The sequence below is a fragment of the Cupressus sempervirens genome, chromosome 3 (assembly GCF_028749045.1).
Source record: "Cupressus sempervirens isolate cs-2001-9-10 chromosome 3, ASM2874904v1, whole genome shotgun sequence".
Classification (NCBI taxonomy): Eukaryota; Viridiplantae; Streptophyta; class Pinopsida; order Cupressales; family Cupressaceae; genus Cupressus; species Cupressus sempervirens.
Window position 1 is genome coordinate 17,664,777 of NC_143120.1, and position 21,174 is coordinate 17,685,950.

Consider the following 21,174-nt stretch of genomic DNA (forward strand, 5'->3'; position numbering starts at 1 on the left):
GCATAGCATTTGCCATTTGTGCTAAGGCAATAAATTAATAAGGAGATTCGCCCTTGTTTTTCATTATTCTGAAATCATCTTAAAGTGGAGTAATGTATGCTAAGCTTATAATTTGATGAGCAGTAGAAATTAATCCTATCTGGAATTGGATTAACTCTGAAAATCCTGAATTAACATTCCAGCAAAATAGCATCATCTAGCATTTCAAAGGATTCAAGTTTGCTTGCAAAATGTTTGATGAAATGTCAAGCAGCTGATTAGTATAAGAATTGGGTGTTTCTCAAAGCCATAACCAGGTAGGAGATTTTACAGTGGTATCAGAGCGGTTTCCTACCAACCTGCAGGAATTGGGCTCAGTTATCAGATTGATTTAGTGACATGGATGGTGATAGGAGATTCATTCCGGATAGATATTATATTCGCATAGGGCGTAGATATCAGTTTGCTAAGTCTTTACATAATGTTAAATAAGTCTATATGCCAATTCTATGCCCGAGTCCCACGAAAAAAAAAGCTTTCCTGATCTATGTCTTGTAAGCATAGTTGTGAGAGTACTTTAGCAGCTGCCCAAGAAAAAGAGCGCCAGCTATTCAGTACACAGCCCAGAATAGGAAAATGCCGAAATATAGCAAGGATGCAAAGTTAAACAGAACCTCTTTCGAGACATTTCATCATACAAAAGAATCAGATGGTAGAGCTGTGGCAGGGTACAATGTCAGTAACCAATAAGGGCCTAGCTTAAGAGGCAATGGTCAGTGTTATATCCATGAGCAAGCATTAGTAGATGATTTGTACTTTGAACTTGAGTTTTTCTTTTTAACCTCCATTTTGATGGTGCATAGTGCAACGTTAGTGATCTATTAGCCTTGGGATAATTATTTGAATCATATGAGATTGATAAATGCATATTTTTAGCATTCCTGATCCAAACATACAATATTATGGTATTTGTCAGTCATTCAATTGTTGTGATGTTTATCATTGATGCTTGTATCTATTGATGCAATTTTCTAGTCATTAAATACTATTTATAGTTATGCATCTCATTGACTTCGATATTTAATTTTCAAATCACTCTTACCCTATCTCTCAATTAAAAATACTTCTATTCTTTTCATTAGCATTAGGCTATTTTGTGACAAAAGTTACTCAGATATTACTGCACCTGCCTGCTAAGCTTGTTATCTGTAACTTCTTGTGCAGCCTTCTTGAATTTGTCAATGCCCTGCAATCATAAACAAGCAAGGTCATTTAGAAAGTAAAACAATCAGAATCACAATAGAAATCTACGTAGTTAATTCATATATTGATCTTAAATCACAACATAAGGCAACTATTTCAAGATGTACTGTGACAAAAGAAGAAATTACAAGCTCTTGCTTTAACTAGAGTAATGGGCTTTCCAACACTCTAAAGCTACGTTAGACAGGGATTCAAGTTTTAGAGTTAAAAGACATCAAACTTCCTCCAGAACAAATAACAAATAATCTCACAAGGAATGCACCTTCTTTATTCTATTTCCTTTGCTTTGCTTTAAGCCAATAATCACAAGCTATTATGGATTAATTTTGAAAACTCCAAGCCCTTTATATAATTTTCAGGTCTTTGAAGCCAAACTTGAGACCATAGATTTAGATTAATTTTCTTCTCCAGTACCCTTAAAAGATGAAATTTGTGACTAGAACAACAATAAAACCCACTGACTTGCTCCAAAAAATATTTTGATCAACCCTTAGACATATCAAATGTGGGCAGGCAGCCCAACTTCTTGAAAAGAAAAGGTGAGGCCATAGAATCACAATGCATGCACAAACTAACAAACTTATTGACATAACAGATGATCTCAAAACTACCTTGATCAAAGTCCTCCCAAAGCTCAATTCCTCTTCTGCAATAATTTCCTTATTCTTCTTTTCATGTTGTCAGTTCAGGAAAAGTCTTACCCATGACTTTAACAACAGTGCTCAACAACCTAGCCAGACCATTTATCTAATTAGTCACCAAGATCAGTTACACTTTTTAATAAATTCATCAGGCTGCATTACATCTTAATTTTCAAGCCTAATCTCATAAATTGAAACAGTCAACTTCAAAAAGAAACAACTATGTTTAATAAAATCACACATAAATATTGCATCATATAACATTAAAAACAGTCATTCCAACATATAAACAGAATACTGCTAAACTACTAAACCATTTTTTTTTAACAGAAGATATAGTTGCCTACCCACTAAAAAACCCTTCCTGAGCTTTTAGAACTTCCTGTCCATATCGAACTGCTCGCTGAAGAATATGTGTAAGGACATATTCATGACCCTCGTTACCTGCAAGGTGCATGCAATAGTTCATGAGAGTTTGCTATGATGAGAATTGAGAGCGAAACCAACTCTATTGTAGGACACAAACTTTTAGATGTCATTCAACTTAAAGCCACTGCCATGAGTGTATTTTTTTTTTTCCTGGTAAATGGTATTTTATATTAGTAATTTAAAGAGGAGATGCAGAAATAGTACAGTAATAATATAAGTTCGTAACTAAGCCCCACCAAACCAACAGTCCGTACCAAAACAACAGCAGCTAGCTGGACACAGCTATCTTCGAGACAAACTGTACAGTTGACCAATTTTCAAAAACTAGAAAATATCATGTATTTTTCTGAAAATTTCAGCATTTGATCTTCATGATCTGCGTAGTTTGTAGTCGAAAACAACAAAAAATTTGGAAAAAAATACTATGTTTTCGTGAATCTGGAAAAAAAAAGTTTGACTTTATTTTGTCTTTAGTGTATTTTGTCTGGAGATTAGCCTGTCCCAGCTACACACCCCACCCAAGACCATATTCGAGCTATCCCCCGAAACAAAAGAGCACCAAAAGTACTGATAGCGCAATACATTCCAAAGGGCAAGATATAGAATGTTCAACAACCCAAATCAAAAAAATGGGTGCAGAGAAAACCTGGCAACCCCTACAAAGCTACAACGTTTGTGAAGTAGGGACAGCCTCCTAACCTTGCCACTGTTTGGAGGGCATCCTTGTCAACGCTTAGGATTCTCCTTCGCAAATTCATTCTCCCCTCAACTAGCTCAAATTTCTCTGATTTGCAAGAAACTTTTGATTCTGCTCAATCATATACCCACGGCTGCCCACTGGACCGCTCAATCACCATAAGCACTCCAGAAGAAAAGGATGAATCAGTACTTCCACATCTCCAATTTACAACCAGTCCTCCATTCTTTGCACTAAACCCACACCAATGGGTATTCTGACAAAAATGTCATCAAGCCACACCCCCCACACACACCAACTACTCTCACACAGAGTCTGTAACCACCTTGAATTAGCAATTGAGCCCAATTCCAAACACAAGCAATCTCCATGTTTGTTCCATACTTCCCTAACACATCCAAATAATCATCACCAAGAACAATGGTGCTTATGCAGGAATTCAGCATCCTCGAAACAAATATGTTATTCAATCTATCTTGTGAGACCTTGCCCCAGAAGGCTATGATCACCTTTGACATTCTCACAAGAAGTTGCCCGACTTCCTGCAACTATGATAGTAAACCTTCCCACGTCCTATCAGATCACTAGTAAGAAATCTTGAGAAAGAAGGCAAAGGATTTCTTTCAACTAACTTTCTCCACACATATAACAACAATCAGTAGCTCAAAGTAAATGTGGATGCATTGACACTTGTACCTAGCTCTTTGTTTGAATGCCTTGAAATCATTTCACTAGCTTGTGCTTTCCTATGGTCTGAAAAAACCATCAACTCCACCTCCACCTCTGATGTCACTACCACATTGGATAATGCATGCACCTCTTCGTTGTCTTCCTACTGAATGTGGGAAAATTTAAAGTTTTTAAACATTGCAAGTATGTCTGTAATCAACTTAATTAGCTTACTATTGTGAGGTTTTCACACCATTGCCCCATTGCAAATGGGAACCCCCTCTTTTGCTTTTGACAGTAGGAGTAGTGGGTTTAGATGCTCTTAAGTAGTCCTAGTTGGTAGTGTCTCCAAGCCTCCAAGCCTTGGGAAGAGCTTGATGAAGCCAAAGAGTTAAATCAGTCAAGTCCTTGGGGCTCGATAGCTAATTCTTGACATCATTGAATGGGTAACTTAGCATGATAGAAGTCAAATCTCAAGAAGAAAGTTGACAATCAGATTGCTAAATTGGAAACAAGGTGGGAAATCAGACTTAAGCATACACGTGAACCTCACTTTAAACCAAATTGACAAATAGTTGCAACTTGAAGAAAGTAAAGTGGTGCAAAGACAAAGTTAAGTAAGAGAGCAAGAGGTGGTGAAAATCCTCCAAGCCCAAGATTTCCGCCCAAGGGTAATTCTCTATTCTCAAAAATCTCCGCCCAAGGGAAAACACAACCTTTGATAGGAATCAAGTGCCCAAGTCATGAGGGTGGAAAAAATTGACGACTAGGGGATGAAAATGGGGAAATTGAAGGGGTTAATGATGAAAATGTTGAGGCAAGAGGGAAGTTTTGATCAAAACCAAGCATGTCAAGGGTGGCAGTATTCCTCTATGTGCATGATTTCCACCCTAAAGCAATCCTCCAAATCAAAAATATTTGGTCCTCATTGTAAAATTTTCTTTTGAAATTCATCAACTCCCAATGGTTAAATAAGGTTAATGGTGATTATTGAAGAAAAAGTTGAATAAAATTTGAAGGTGGAAACAAGTCTTTTGAGCAAAAATGATTGAGGATCAGACTATGGCAAGTCTTTGTAAGACCACCATGCCGATTATAAGGACAAGCTTAACTGATTTTGGATATGAAAGAATGCTTGAGGGATTGAAATGGGGGAGTTGAATTGAAATTGCACCCAATGATCAAATCAATCCTCACATGGGGTGAATTCAGCCCAATGCCAGGATCTGAATCCTCTAAATCTCAAACCTTCACCATGAACTTATCAGCATATCAGGGTCAAAATTCCTCTACGCCTAGGATTCCTGCAATGAACTGAATGATGAAAGTGGGATGCAAGACAAACGAAAACTCTTTCATAGACCCCTAAAACGATGAAATTTGTTTAAGTTTTGTGACTTTGGTAATGGGATAAGGCCTTTATGAGAAGCCAAAACTTTTCACGAGAGAGGCTTTTAATCCTCATATCCTAAAATCTTTGTCATGTCTCAAGGAAGGCTTCAAAGTAAACAACAAGGTGACCAATTTGCATAACAAAGAACGAATGTGAGCAAACTCCCCCTTTCCCCACATCAAAAAGTCCTAGCACTTTAATTAAATAAATTCACCCCCATTAGCTAATACACATGACATAAAGAATTAAATATATTTGATTTATTGAATATCCTCATCCTAATTATAGAATTTAATTATTCAAATATGAGGTCACATATAATTACATAAATCAAATATTATCTTCAAATATTCTCTCCAGTTCTAAATTGAAAATTGTGAGTCAATTGAAATCAGAAAAGGAAATAAAATAGTTAACTACATCATTCACTCCAAAAGCAATCAGTTAACTCCTCCAATAATAGAAACTTTCTAGTTGAACTGAATTCTCCTCTAATCTGAACCGTTCATCTACTTCTATCTCAACAGTCGATTGGTTCTAGGATTCTATAAAAGAGACCTTTTGCCTCTGATTTTGGAGGATGCAATTATTGAGTAACGAAACTCTGTCATTTTGAGTACTCAAATATTTGTGCATTCAAAGCTCTTCATACTATTCAGTTTGCTTTCTCATTTTAGAATAAAAGATGCATACATTTAGACTAACTTTGTTTGCCTTGTTCTTAGATTAATCTGCATTTCATCTTAGCTTAGATTCATATCTATTTGCATAAGAAAATCTCAAAAACATAGTATAATCTTGCATACATTTTGGCTCAAATCCTTCATTCATAGATTGGTCTGGTTACTGAACTCTCGAATCTGAGAGCAAAACTTAAAACCTTGTCTAGATAGAAGGCAATAGATCAATGTGCATGGGTCCTTCAAGATGAACAATCTAATGTTTATTCTCAAATGAAATCCATCATGGAATGATCATGTTGAATTGTGTGGTTGAATTAGAGGCCCATATTTAACACATACATTTCCGGCACCCACCGTGGTCGTGCAAGACTTGGGCAGTTCTCGCACGAGAACATCCTGTCATGTGAGATCTCGCACCACGATGCAAGAAAGGACCCTATTCTAGGGTTTGCGATGCAAGCGATGGGTTCCTCTGACACGAGAGATTGTTTATCATGATGCAAGACTTTGCCTTCCCAGCAAAGTCTCGTGCAAGTTTCCTCCACGACCCATGCAAGAAAACAGGCCCACGCACGAGGAACCGGTTGACTCAACAAAAAAATGATTAAAAACATGCAAAATTCAATCAAAATTCGTCAAATTTGAATTAACAAGGTGGTCTTTCGATCACTAACAGGTGCTCCCTAGTTTGCTGGCCGCTAATGACATCGGGAGTGCTCAAATCTGTGTGAGTGGACGAGGACTACCATGGTGACTCAGAGCTCCTCACAAAAGACAAAAAGTGCAAATGAATTGAAAATGACCTTTTGGGGCCTTATATAGGGTGTGACCTAATTTTGGAAAGTGCACCGATTGACGTGAAAATCACTCCCTTCGCTTATTTGACTGCTTTGAACTCATTTTCAGGATCAAGATCTAAATCTGACACTCCTAAATAGCAAAAAAATGCATTTTAAATTTTTAAGACCGACGGGAACAAAAGCTTCTACTATCCATCTTTCTAATGCAATATTCATCTCAAAATCTCATCATATCAACATTTTCTCAAAATTTTCAACTTTTTCATCAAAAGTCAACTTTGGTCAACCAAGGTCAACCTTGGTCAAAACCTGGTCAAACAAACCTCAAAATCACTCTAAATCAACTCATAGTCTTCTGCAAAATCTTCTATCACTCTGAATCAATTCAGTCTTCTGCAAACACTTCTAATCTATTCTGATCTATTCTACTTTCGTCTAAATCTCTGATCACATCAATATCTTTATAACATCCTGTGTTCCCTGGTCTCGATTAACATCTAACATACTCAATGAATACAGTTATTACTTCAATTTCGTAGGAAGACAGTTATAATCATGTTTATGTGAAAGAGATTTACCAGTAAAAAAAAATAGTTAAACAAAATTTCTTAACTTAAAACATCATCAATGTATTTACTATAGAAAATAAAATCCACATACCATGGAATTCGAACCAAAAAATCATTGTAGGGATACTTCTGCAACCACCCAATTAGTCCACATATACCACTATAACAATATCAAACAACAAATACAATCCAATACCACTATATCGAAATTAAATGACAATTACTATTAAATACCACTATATAAAATTAGGGCATCACATACCATTGTATCAATTAGGGCTTTCAATGCCACTAATTCAATTAGAGCTTGTGATCCCACTGAATCAATTAGGGCTTCTGATACCACCGTATCATTTAGGGTTCCAGATACCACTCAGTCAAATTAGGGCTTTCGATACCACTGTATCATTTAAGGTTCTAGTTACCACTAAATCAGTTAGGGCTTCAGATTTCTTTTCTTCCGATTTCTTAATTGCGGCGATAACTCAATTAAAAAATATGCTCATATTCATTATTCATATAAATGAAAAACAATCCATAAATCTATCTCTCGCATCTAGGTGTAAAATATCTGTAACAATGAAATAACTCAATTAATCCTACCTTCTTGCATATACACCATAAAAGTGATAATACCCGTTTCTAGTAACCAATGGAATGTATAACTTATCTATGTCTGTTGTACGTCCGACAACTTGGGAAGAGGTGAAAAATTTTCAAGGGCTTAACCACCCAACCTCGGACCTCAACTTTATCCCCACACAATCTCTAACAAGAAATTCCCTCTCTACCCGAAATAGACAAAGACCATCTTGTCATCAGCTGAGCAACCTGGTATCATGTTTAGAGTCACTAGGTCTTCAACCCATTTGCCCAGTGGTGGTGATGCTCCTGTGCCTAATTCCTTTCTGACAATGCTTCCACCCCTTCGACGTGTTTCCTCCAATGAAGTTCTCTATAGTTAAATTAAATTATTTAATCATAATTAATCACAACGGTTAACCATCTTCTCAATTCCATGAATTCGTGACAAATGATCAACTAACTTGTTATCTTCATTTTGAAATTATAACGCCTAACTATCTTACCATTTCACAAGATTATAACCAAATTAATTGTCGATTGACTTCATGTGAACCTCAACGGCTATATTTTAAATTAGGTCAAAAATTGGGATGTAAAATACCATTCCCCTTGTGGTTCATCGTCCTCAATGAACTTGAAATTGTAACGAACATTATAAATGAGTACTTTAAAATTGGAATGTAACGTACCATTCCCCTTTGCGTTTCATTGTCCTCGATGATCTCTACAAATTAGACACTAAAAGAATATTCCAAATACAAGATGTATATATAGCATCATGATATCATTTCTTTTCAAGGTCAAAATCATAATCGAAACTCAAAATCCATTTTTACTTCAAGGTTTCCAAAAAGATATTTGCATGGTAACATAAAATTAAACACGTACTCACCTGAGTTCGCTTTATCGTACTTGTGGTCATCTTAGCATCAACTGAGTTGATTCCATTTCATATTCCTGTCATACTCATGTAGACACTCACCATATAATTAGTTTAATTCCATATTGATATCTTCATTTAAGAGAATTTTCAAGGTTCAATAACTAAGAGTAAGACAAGTATTCAAAATTGGAATTCTTCAACTAGCAAGTTCTAGATCATAACTTGATCATAATTTAAGTCACTTATACATCCATTTGGCATATGGTACTTATTAATGGGTAGATCAACCTTGCAAACTTTCAGATCACCTAAAAAAGAGTTAATAGACCCATGTTTTCCATTTATGTAACCTCGGCCTTCTTGCCCATCTTACTCACAATAACATTTCATTAGAGTAATCATCTCATGATAGAATATACACCTTATCTCCAAACAATATACAACAATTCAATATGTAAAGTCAACATCGTATGTGTATTATATATGTATAGCATTGTGTCAAAAGGTAGGAACATGATATATTATGAAAGATCATCATACATCCAATCAAGATCATAAGTATCTGAAACAATTTATAAGATTCTTATCGAATAGCTCACCATTCATCTATAAATATCTAATATTTTATCTTTTCCATTTGTATGAATTAGGCTTTCATGCCTATCTCGTCAAAGTTTACATCTGTAAACAAGCATTGATAGTTTTTCAATTATGCAAGGGTGTTTACTCCATACTGGAGCACAAAATGATCTTGTTGTTTAAGCAAAAACAGAAAGGATCATGGTTCACAGTTTTGTTTCACTTCAATTCAAGTTCAAAATAGATAACAATTTATTTCTACCCTTAATTGCATAAAACAAATGCTGGGGACATTCAACTAAAAGGTATTATTTAACCATCATCATGGATTTTGATAACATTTTATCAAGATTATAGAAACTGTTTTAGATTGCGCAAGCCTCGGCCTTGGACCATACTTCTCCCCACACATTCTAACATATTAGAATGGCTTCCTTGGGATGTTCTCCAGTCCAACCATCCGAGCAACCTAGTGGTTTGAGTGTCCCATCAGTTATTCCCAAATAACTGAAGCTTGTGGACAAACAAAAAAGATCTCATGATCGGCACATCTGCCTATATCTACCTTGGCCAAGGATTTCAAATTGGGTTCGTAAACCCGATCTACACCACTCGACTTGCCAATCATTTTATCTTCTTAATTATGTTTTCATCTTTAATGGTATTACAGTTTATATATTGTCCATTTTAAATCTTCTTAGCCCTTCCCAGCTATTCTGAATGATTTCCCAATGTGTTTTTCCAATTTTAATTGCAATATCCAATTATGCAAAATGAATCTTTTTCAACATTTACATTTCAGTTTCTCAAAAACAGTATTGGACCCAAGGTTTCAGCGTTGAACCCAGCGCTCTGATACCATATGTAACATCGTGTTTTCCCGAGTCTCGATTAACATCTAACATACTCAATTAATACAGTTATTACTTCAATTTCATAGGAAGACAGTTATAATCATCATGTTCATGTGAAAGAGATTTGCCGTTAAAAAAAAAGTTAAACAAAATTTCTTAACTTAAAACATCATCAATGAATTTGCTATAGAAAATAAAATCCACATACCATGGAATTTGAACCAAGAAATCATTGTAGGGATGCTTCTGCAACCACCCAAGTTAGTCCATATATACTACTATAACAATATCAAACAACAAATACCATCCAATACCACTATATCAAAATTAAATGACAATTACCATTAAATACCACTATATAAAATTAGGGCATCACATACCATTGTATCAATTAGGGCTTCCGATACCACTGTATCATTTAGGGTTCCAAATACCATTGAATCAAATTAGGGCTTTCGATACCACTATATCATTTAAGGTTCCAGTTACCACTAAATCAATTAGGGCTTCAAATTTCTTTTCTTCCAATTTCTTAACTATGGCAATAACTCAAGATTAGAAAATATGCTCATATTCATTATTCATATAAATGAAAAACAATCCATAAATCTATCTCTCGCATCTAGGTGTAAAATATCTGTAACAATGAAATAACTCAATTAATCCTACCTTCTTGCATATACACCATAAAAGTGATAATATCTATTTCTAGTAACCAATGGAATATATAGCTTATCTGTGTCTATTGTACGTCTGACAACTTGGGAAGAGGTGAAACATTGCTAGGAGCTTAACCACCCAACCTTGGACCTCAACTTTATCCCCACACAATCTCTAACGAGAAAGGCCCTCCATACCCAGAATAGACAAGGACCATCTTGTCATCAGTTGAGCAACGTGGTATCTAACCATACCCCTCGACTTGACAACAAGAGATTACATTAATAGAATCATGCATGAGCTATTAAATAATTCATATTAAAATGATAAACATTGATATGTCATAACTGATTATTGTTTCATGTTATTGCAAATTCTTTTCTCTCACCTCATCACCCATTTCCTTGGCTACACAGCTGAGTGAGTCCCAGGTGTTCAGAATTCTCAAAACAACCGGTTCTATCAAATATACAAGAAGATTACATGCATCCAGTATTTCACAATCTGTGATTACATGATTATGTTCTTAAAAGATTCCAAAATTTGATTGTTTAATTCTAATATCCATTGGCAAAATGATTATGGATCCATACTATGTTATTATTGGCTTTCACTTGCTATGCACATGGCTGAATTAAAAAGGTACAATTTGTAAATTCAACAAGATATCATCTAGATATCACCATGATGAATGCTGAAACTTGCTGCAAACCACACTATGCATAGATTTGCTGATTAGTATGCTTATCACAACTGTGACCAGAAAGATTATGTTTCTAAGACTACTTGAAAAATATCATTGGATGGTATCTAATTAATTATGAAAGTCTAAAGAAGAGGACTGATAATCAAAGGACATAAAATATACATCAAATTCATGTTGTAACTTGAAATAAATCTGGAAAGAAGAATCTTGTGAGCCTAATCGGTTGTTATAAAATGATATTGAAATAGCATGACCTGATGTGTTTTTGGTATTGATCTGATGATCCCAAACACAGATTTTTCCTCTCCAATTATGCTAAGACGTTACTTGTAGAGTAATAATCTAATTGCAAATATAGCAGACATATCAATGACAGGTGGTCTACTCCTCGATGGCTGATATAAATGGCAAAGTTGTCGCTTGCATTGGATGTTTGAATCTGATAATTAAAGGGAACTCTTAGCTCATGGATTGGTGTATCGATTGGTAAGGGCGTAAATCGCTGCAACAAGAACTCGGATGTTCTGGGATAATGGTTCTCTCCCTCCTCATAGCTTTCACCAACAACTCATGATTTCTTGGCTCCTCCGGTTAAAATTATTGCCGAGACTATTAAGAGGAAGTCAGGTTCTAAGAAAAACGAATACCCTCTACTCCTATTTCGATTCCTTATAATAAGGTGGCAGAGATAGTAAGAATCATGGCTGAGTAGGAAAAAGAATAAATCTGACTCCTTTCTAGGTTCACATAAAAGGAATGAGTCATGACTTCTCATCTTCCATTGGTTTCAAAGAAAGAACCCATTCAAATGCAAACATTCGTTTGATTTGGAAAAAAGAGAAATATAGAGGGAAAAGAAATAAGGAGTTGAAGAGTTATTATTTTTTATTTTATTATTATAGTACGTTCTTATATATGTTCACATAAATCTATTGATGAGGTGACATCATTAGATTATATAATTATAATTTATTGGTGCCATTTCATTTTTATATTTATGTGATCGTATTTAAGTGTTTATTATAATGATAAGATAAAAATTAATAAACAATCTCTAAAGGTATGAATTATATTTTAATTTAAATTATTTTTATGTTTTTATTATATTGTTTCCTTAATAGCTCATGCAGGTCCCACAGATGTATCATGCTTCAAGTCGCTAGGTCCTCAACCCATTTGCCCAGTGATGGCAATGCTCATGTGCCTAATTCCTTTCTGACAATGCTTCCACCCCTTCGACGTGTTTCCTGCAAGGAAGTTCTCTGCAGTTAAATTAAATTATTTAATCATAATTAATCACAATGGTTAACCATCTTCTCAATTCCATGAATTTGTGACAAATGATCAACTAACTTGTTATCTTCATTTTGAAATTATAACGACTATCTTACCATTTCACAGGATTATAACCAAACTAATTGTCAACTGACTTCATGTGAACCTCAACGGCTATATTTTAAATTAGGTCAAAAATTGGGATGTAACAATCTTCAAAGCTACTGCTCTTCAACACTATTCTGTTGTGTTATCTTTTGATTTTGCTTTTGAGGAGGTAGGATGATTAGATCATTGCATCAATCAAATCTTGCTTCAAATTTGATTTGAACTCAATGTCCTCATCGCTAGGGGAATCTTTGTTCCCTATATCTAGCAACATATGCTATTAATCTCATCTATCAATCAAATGATCAAACTTATGACAATCTAATTCATAGCTCGATGGACAAGTATCTGGGTGTTCTACCTAGACTCCTGAAGGTTAAGCCTCGTTCTAGGGATAATCCTAAGGTCTCATCATCTCTCTTATGGACCGGTATCTAGGTGTTCTATCTAGACTTTGGAGGATTAAGCTTCATTCTAGAGATAATCCTAACTTCTCTTTCAATCACCTTTCAATGGACAAGTATCTGGGCATTCTAACCCAAACTCTTGAGGATTAAACCTCATTCTGGGGACAATCCTATGAATTGTGATTGATCTTTTCATGCTTCAATAGACAGGTATCTAAGTATTCTACTTAGACTCTTAAGGATTAAGCCTCGTTCTGGGGATAATCCTATGATTCATGGCAAGTGCTTGTTGTCATCTTTTAATGGATAGGTATCTGGGCATTCTAACCTAGACTCCTGAGGATTGAGCCTTGGTCTAGGGATAATCCTATGAATTGTGACAATCTTTGTTCAATTGAACCGACATCTAGATGTTTTATCTGCACTCCAAAGGGTTGAGCTTTGTTCTTAAGATAACCCTAAAAATCTCATCAATTGGTCTTCATATCATCAATCTCGGAACCAACCTCAGTTCTCGTTCTATGCGTCTAAGTATTCTACTTAGACTCTTGAGGATTAAGCCTCGTTCTGGGGATAATCCTATGATTCATGGCAAGTGCTTGTTGTCATCTTTTAATGGATAGGTATCTGGGCATTCTAACCTAGACTCCTGAGGATTGAGCCTTGTTCTAGGGATAATCCTATGAATTGTGACAATCTTTGTTCTATTGGACCAACATCTAGGTGTTTTATCTACACTCCAGAGGGTTGAGCTTTGTTCTTAAGATAACCCTAAAAATCTCATCAATTGTTCTTCATATCATCAATCTCGGAACCAATCTCAGTTCTCGTTCTATGCTTCAAACTTTTGACCGTTCTTTGAATCAATGTTTTGCTTGTACATCAATTCAAAGAGGGGCAAATGTAATACCCCAAAATTGGCACCTTGCCATTCTGAACCAAATTTGCTGCATTAGTCTCTGACATCAATTTCTTGATCAACAAAGTCCTATTTTACTAAGCATTTCTAAACAATTGTCTCTGCTTGATCTAGGTATCAAATTGCATGGAAACCCTTATTTTGAAATAATCCTATATCTCTATTTAATTCCTAAACATCGACATAAATTGACTATTCTTTGAATCAATGTGCTGCTCGCACATCAATTCAAAGAGGGGCAAATGTAATACCCCAAAATTGGCACCTTGCCATTCTGAACCAATTTTGGTGCATTAGTCTCTAACATCAATTTCTTGATCAACAAAGTCCTATTTTACTAGGCATTTATGACCAATTGTCTCTACTTGATCTGAGTATCAAATTGCAAGAAAACACTTAATTTGCAATAATCATATATCTCTATTTAATTCCTAAACATTGACATAAATTGGCTAAACAAACCTTCTAATCGAATTAATTTAATTATAAGTCCTAGCACTTTACTTAAATAAATTCACCCCCTTTAGCTAATACACATGACATAAGGAATTAAATATATTTGATTTATTAAATATCCTCATCCTAATTATTGAATTTAATTATTCAATTAATTAGAATATTCAAATATGAGGTCACATTTAATTACATAAATCAAATATTATCTTTAAATATTCTCTCCAGTTCTAAATTGGAAATTGTGAGTCAGCTGAAATCAGAAAAGGAAATAAAACAGTTAAATGCATCATTCACTCCAAAAGCAACCAGTTAACTCCTCCAATTATGGAAACTTTTCAGTTGAACTAAATTCTCCTCTAATCTGAACTGTTCATGTGCTTTAATCTCAACCGCCAATTGGTTCTAGGATTCTATAGAAGATACTTTCTGCCTCTTATTTTGGAGGATGCAATTATTGAGTAAAGAAACTATGTTGTTTTGAGTACTCAGATATTTGTGCATTCAAAGCCTTTCATACTATTCAATTTGATTTCTCATTTTAGAATAAAAGATGCATACATTTAGATTAACTTTGTTTACCTTGTTCTTAGATTAATCTGCATTTCATCTTAGCTTAGATTCATATCTTTGCATAAGAAAATCTCAAAAACATAGTATAATCTTCCATACATTTTAGCTTAAATCCTTTGTTCGTAGAATGGTCTGATTACTGAACTCTCAATTCTGAGAGCAAAACTTAAAACCCCATCTAGATAGAATGCAACAGATCGATGTGCATGGGTCCTTTGGGATGAACAATCTGATGTTAATTCTCGGATGAAATCCATCATAGAATGATCATGTTGAAGTTGTGGTTGAATCAGAGGCCCATATTTAACACATACAATTGGCAGCGAATTGCCACATCCAAGGCAGAAAAATATTTCCTTGTAGGCAACATTTATCATAAGGAAAATATTACAAAGGAGGCAGTAAATTAGCATCATAAGACAACGAATTATCTCCATAAAGATGGCAAACTCCTTTCTTGGCAGCAACAGATCTTGGAGAGGAATAAATTATCCTCATAAAGACAGCGAAGTCCCTTGTGAAAGCAGCGATCCTCCCTTTGTGAGCCATTTGAAGATTTCAGGAAGCAGCGATTTTGAGTATTTTAAGCGATTTTCTCCAAAAATCAGAACAAAGAGGATAAAAAATAGTGAGATGTGGACATACTATTCATTGAAAAACTTGCTTGTTTTCCAGATTTTAAGTAAATTCACTTAAGTTGCAAGATTCGGATCATTTTATCAATAAAATCAAAAACTTGGGATTTGCAAGAAGAACAAGAAGTTTGATCTTAAACTAAAGAAAATCCATTCTGACTCTTGTTTTGATCTTGATGCAATTTTATTTCATGTATGCTTAAAGCTTTCCTTCATTTCATCATTTCATGATCATGAGCTTAATGCATTTTCTCTCTCTTAGTTTTGCAAGGTAAACTTCGAAAAGGGGGAAGCATGGAGAGCAAATGGATGCTACGAGATCAAATCCAAAACTTCAAGCAAGCCGATAACTCGAGGACTTCAAATAAGGAGGTTTAAATCAGATTATCAAAGTGGGAATTTGACGATCAGGTTTAAGATGGAGTTCAATTTAAGATGGAGTTCAAGAAAGACAAAACGAGGCAAGGAAAAAATCAGAAAGTACAAGTGGAAGTAAATTTTCACCAATTTGAATCTCCAAAAGTCCAAGTTCATTTTGAAGGATCCAAGTGCATAAAGACTTCATCACTTCAAGAAGTTCAAGTTTCAAGTTTTCAAGTACAACAAGTTGAAGATCATGGCAACAAGAAAATTTGAGAAGACGAAGCAATTTGGGAATTTGCCATCACAATTGAAGGCTTGATAATGTTGATAATGTTGATCATCAAGAGAAATTTTCTCATCACCAAAAGATTGATCAGTCCACAAGATAAAGATGTTGAGGTGCCACCTACTTGTCTACTACCAATTGAAAAATTCTAGTTACATTTGTTCAAACACATGCAATCATATTATGCCAAGTGTACATATTTTCCCAATGGCTCTCCTAAGGCATTGTAATTTTCTTATTGGCCCATAGGGTGGTGCCTTCAAGTAATTCAATGACTGGGTGGCAAACCCAATTAGGATTTATAATGGGTGAATCTTGGCCCTTCTGTAAGCTACCACCTGTGTTTCATGTTTTTGGACCAGACTGACTCTGAGAAGCAATTTTTGTATCTTTTTCATTTTTGGTTTTTTGCTCATTTTTGTTTTTTTGTATTTTTTACAAATTTTGTGTTTTTGCAATGACAATTGTGATGAAGAAAAATAATGCTGAAACCAAGGTTGCATGGGTACGAGACCCCTGGTATGCGTACTAGGTACTGGTATGCATATCCCATACCAGGTACTTGCCTGGGAATCGTAACCTGCAGCCGGAAATGCCACGTCAGCTCATAAATTCTTTCTCTTACAAAATGTTAAAAAAACTGCCAGGTACATTAAGATGTCTAATTATTGTTTGAATTTTTCATTTGCATATCAGGTTGCTGTTTATAAAATTTAATTCAATATGTAATCAAATTGAAACTTTGATACAACATTAATTAGCAGTGAATTACTAAACTTGTTATAATTTTCACTATCATTTGCAATATATTGTTCTAAGAGTTATGATCTTCTTGTTCATATTTAAAGTTTGTCTTCTTTGTAATGGATTTAAAAATTTTAAGTTCAAACATTCAGCATATATATTACCACTCATGTCTCAAATTTTCAGTTTTCTTATTTTGAACGCTCAATGTCTTAATTCATGACTCATGCTTTCAGATTTTCTACAAAATATCAAAATTATACTAAAGAATATATAGGCGCACACACGTAACCCCGTCCCCTATTTTGAAAAATAACCGTACTCGTACCATACTCCAAGTACCCCCGTACCCAGGCAACCTTGGCTGAAACCAATGCAACAAGTGAAAGAATAACACAACTATCAAATCTGATCTCAGACAAAATTATGTGAATTGCTGAGAATGGTAAGTCTCATACAGGCCGTACCAGGTATTTTAGCAGCAAATCGAAAGTTCTCGGTACATGATATATGACAATTTCTCCTTTAATATGCATGCTTGCATCTGGTTGTAAAGGCCACTAGAATGGTCGTATATCTGAAAATTCATACCCAAATTATCCTGCAAATTGATCTGCTATAGCCTATACCTGGAGGTGAACGACATGAATTGGCACCATTACCCTCACATCACTGCCCAGATTTAACCTGCAGGCCCTTCCTTGTCTCCCGATCGGCTGTAGAATGGTTGAGAGATTCCATAAATGAACCTTGAGTCCCTTCTAACCCCACGTCCAGAAATCCCTCTGTGTATTTGTGTCCCATCAAGGCTGTACAGCTCCCAAAATGCTACAGGAGCTTGGATCTTCGCTGAAAATTATACTTTGGTCTCCAATAAATTAACAACTCCCTGTGTTTTGGCTGTAGCAGTTCCAACTACCTCCTAAATAGGTCTGAAATTGAATCTTCACTGACAATCTTGCCCCAAGATGTCTCACATCTGCAGAAAAGCATCCAAATGGGAGTTTTCATTCCCAACAAGATCAAATCTGCAATTAATGTTTAAACCTCTGCAATCAGGCTTCCTCCATAACTGACATGAAAATGTAAAGTTCCATATGATATCCCTCTTAGCAAACTTCCTCCAAGACATGTTCAAAGTCTTTATGGTGCTCTATTTAAAATTTTAATAACATTAAAATATGTTTTTTTTCAATTAGAGTTTGATCTACAAGGGGTTGAAAAAGGGCCCTTTTTATTAAAATGTAACATCAACTTATGATTCGTAAAGAAAAGTGTTGAAAGAGGCACTAATAATGTTAATAGTGCTTATAATAACATTTTATCAATATTTTATTAATCTCCTCCTAAATAAATTAATAAATTATTCCTCAATAATTCATATTTCACTGATTTGGCTTCTAATTTGAGTTAAATTTTAATAGCATTAAAATATGTTTTTTTTTCAATTATTTTTCCTCTTCTCTAGAGTTTGATCTACGAGGAGGCCTCGTTATTAAAAAAGGAGCCCTTTTTATTAAAATGTAACATCAACTTATGACTCGTAAAGAAAAGTGCCGAAGGGGGCACTAATAATGTTAATAGTGCTTATAATAACACTTTATCAATATTTTATTAATCCCCCACCTATATAAATTAATAAATTATTCCTCAATAATTCATATTTCACTAATTTGGCCTCTAATTTGAGTTATGTCTGAAGATGATGGTCCTTTGTTGTTGTTCGGACACTCCAAGTTGACTTGCAGAACTCTCCTAAAATTTAGGAACCATGCCAAAAACATCTAGGAGATCCTAGAGGTCCTCAAGTACATCCCTGCTAACTCCCTACTCATCCCTAGAAAATAGGGGCTCCTAAAATCTAGGATACTAAGCAAACTAGCTCGAAAAGCCCCAATATGTCACTACATCCCCTTGAATGGGTCCCCTCTGCAATTTGCTAGCCTACGAGAACCAAGTAATAGGCCAACCTCCATCAAACAACAGATCTACCTAAGGAGGGCACATTACACCATTGTAATCAAACAGTTTGGGCCTAAATTACATGTGTTTAACTTCTATTGGAAATGTTCATTTAGCTTGCACCTTCATAGGGTATTTGGATTCTTCCATCCATAGAAGATAGCACCCTCCTATGCCTAGTTAGTGTGGTGAAGCAAGGATTGGTTGGAGGCTCACCTTATCATCAACATTGTCTTACATTCTTAGACTTGGGTAGAATTTCTAAATCCTTTCCCTTGCAATTTGTTGGAAGTGATTGAACGGTTGATATCCATTGAATGAATAGAGCAAGTCCCTTTGTGATGAGTCCATGATGAAGAAGGAACCTTCAGGTTATCTCATTTGAACACACAATCCTTGTAGATTGTTTGGCATATGAGCATCCTTAATGAAGAGAGGGTTGTAGATTTTTATCTTGGAATGCAAAGTATTCAATTACATATGTTGTAGTGGAACAAAACTTACATCAACACTTACTAATGTGTCAATCTTTCACTTTGCCTTTAACAAATGCATGCATTATAATTCGAGAATCTCCTTCTAGATGCACATAGGGGATACCCAACCTCTTTGCCAATAAAGCACCCCAAAAGAGCTTCTCTAGGTTCAACAATGTTTTAGATTAAGGTAAAAGCAGGTTTTGAAGGGGCCCTAAAACCCTTTACATCAATAAGAAAGAAATACCATGAAGCTCTACCAGGTTTTAAACGGACCTGAAACCAATAGTACAACAGAACCAGTTCAAACAGGGACTTGAAACCAACAAATAAGTTTAGAAAGAGAAACCAAAGAGAAACCTAGAACTTGGAAAGACAGATTGGAAAGCATAACAACCAGAGAATCCTCCCAAACAAGAAAAGCAAGGACTAAGATTTTGATTTCACTCCCTTTTTATGAGAGCGCAAATTCATATCAAATTGAGGAAGGGTCTTTTTAGATCTTTGTGTTGTCACAGGTATCCATCCCTCCTCAACCAACGCAACCTTTGATTGCCACTTTTGAGAATCCAAAATAGTTGGAAAATCATCCAAGCTATGGCAAGGACCATCTGCCATCACCACATCCTGCAATTTGGAACTGCAACCTTGTTTACCAGTTCCAGCAACATCATCAAAAGGACATCCACCCTTTTGACCAGGGCAATCTGCCTTCAAAACATACACCAAATTGGAACCAGTAGTTTGAGATCCAACTTTATCGCTAAGATTAGATACTTTCCCTTTTTGTCCAGATTCAGTAGTCACATTATCTCGACTAGATTCTCAAACAAGAGTACCAGATTTAGCACTATGATTAGAGATTGTAGAAACAACATGCAACTTGCCCATAGCAGCCTCAGAGCAAGTATCTCGACCTGATTCTACTACAGGACACACAACACCGTTAACTTGGTCAAAATCTGCACCAAGAGAACCGGAACTAACACCTTAGGCATCCACCTTGGAAGCAGAAGCAATTCAACAATGTTGTTAGTCCCACTGGCCAATTTTTGTGTACATCATGCTAGCACTCAACCTCTCCAATGTTTAGCAATACAACCTACACTTGAGGGTCCTAGATTCCCTTCAAAGATGCCATCAAAGTTCCCTTTCACCCAACCTTCTTCTGGTTTCTTCCACTTTTCCTACACTTCCTTAGCTAAGGATGGACTAACCCATTTAGGCCCATTAAAAGGCGTCATGTGTGTAATTTTTTATTACATAAGAACACAACAAAGATTACAAAATGATAGCAACACAATTAGCAATAACATAATTTAATATGTTTTGAATAAATATTATCAAAAATCAATTTTTTCAATATAAGTGTGCCAAAATTCAAAACTTAAGTTGAATGATAAAGCTAAACTTGTTTAAAGGAATAATTCATAACTGGACAACAAATTGTTGCATTAAGTAGGATATAAAATACTTCGTCAAATAGTGTCCAAAATTTTTTTACCTACAAACATTTCCAAATAGACTAATTAAAGGACTTCTTCCACATGATTTGCATAATTTGCATACTATTGTTTTGTTGA

The 21,174-nt window shown here is 35.3% G+C and overlaps 1 protein-coding gene across 11 annotated transcripts in view; it reads right to left on the bottom strand.

Annotated features, from left to right (window-relative positions):
- The window catches only part of LOC149564517 (alanine--tRNA ligase-like), a 48,757-nt gene extending 30,490 nt beyond the window's left edge, over nt 1-18,267 (bottom strand). For 4 of the 11 annotated variants that reach the window (XM_089818066.1, XM_089818065.1, XM_089818064.1 and 1 more), the window contains exons 1-2: nt 17,621-17,831; nt 1,166-1,225 (exon numbers count right to left, since the gene is read on the bottom strand). In XM_089818066.1, the coding sequence (XP_089674192.1) occupies nt 1,166-1,225; nt 17,621-17,689 (129 nt within the window). In that variant the 5' untranslated portion in view covers nt 17,690-17,831. Of the gene's footprint in view, nt 1-1,165; nt 1,226-1,853; nt 1,973-2,230; nt 2,328-8,600; nt 8,681-17,620 lie in introns of those variants that run through there. The other 7 variants (XM_089818073.1, XM_089818072.1, XM_089818069.1 and 4 more) reach the window with 7 other exon arrangements.
- Between the last annotated feature and the right edge of the window lie 2,907 nt (nt 18,268-21,174).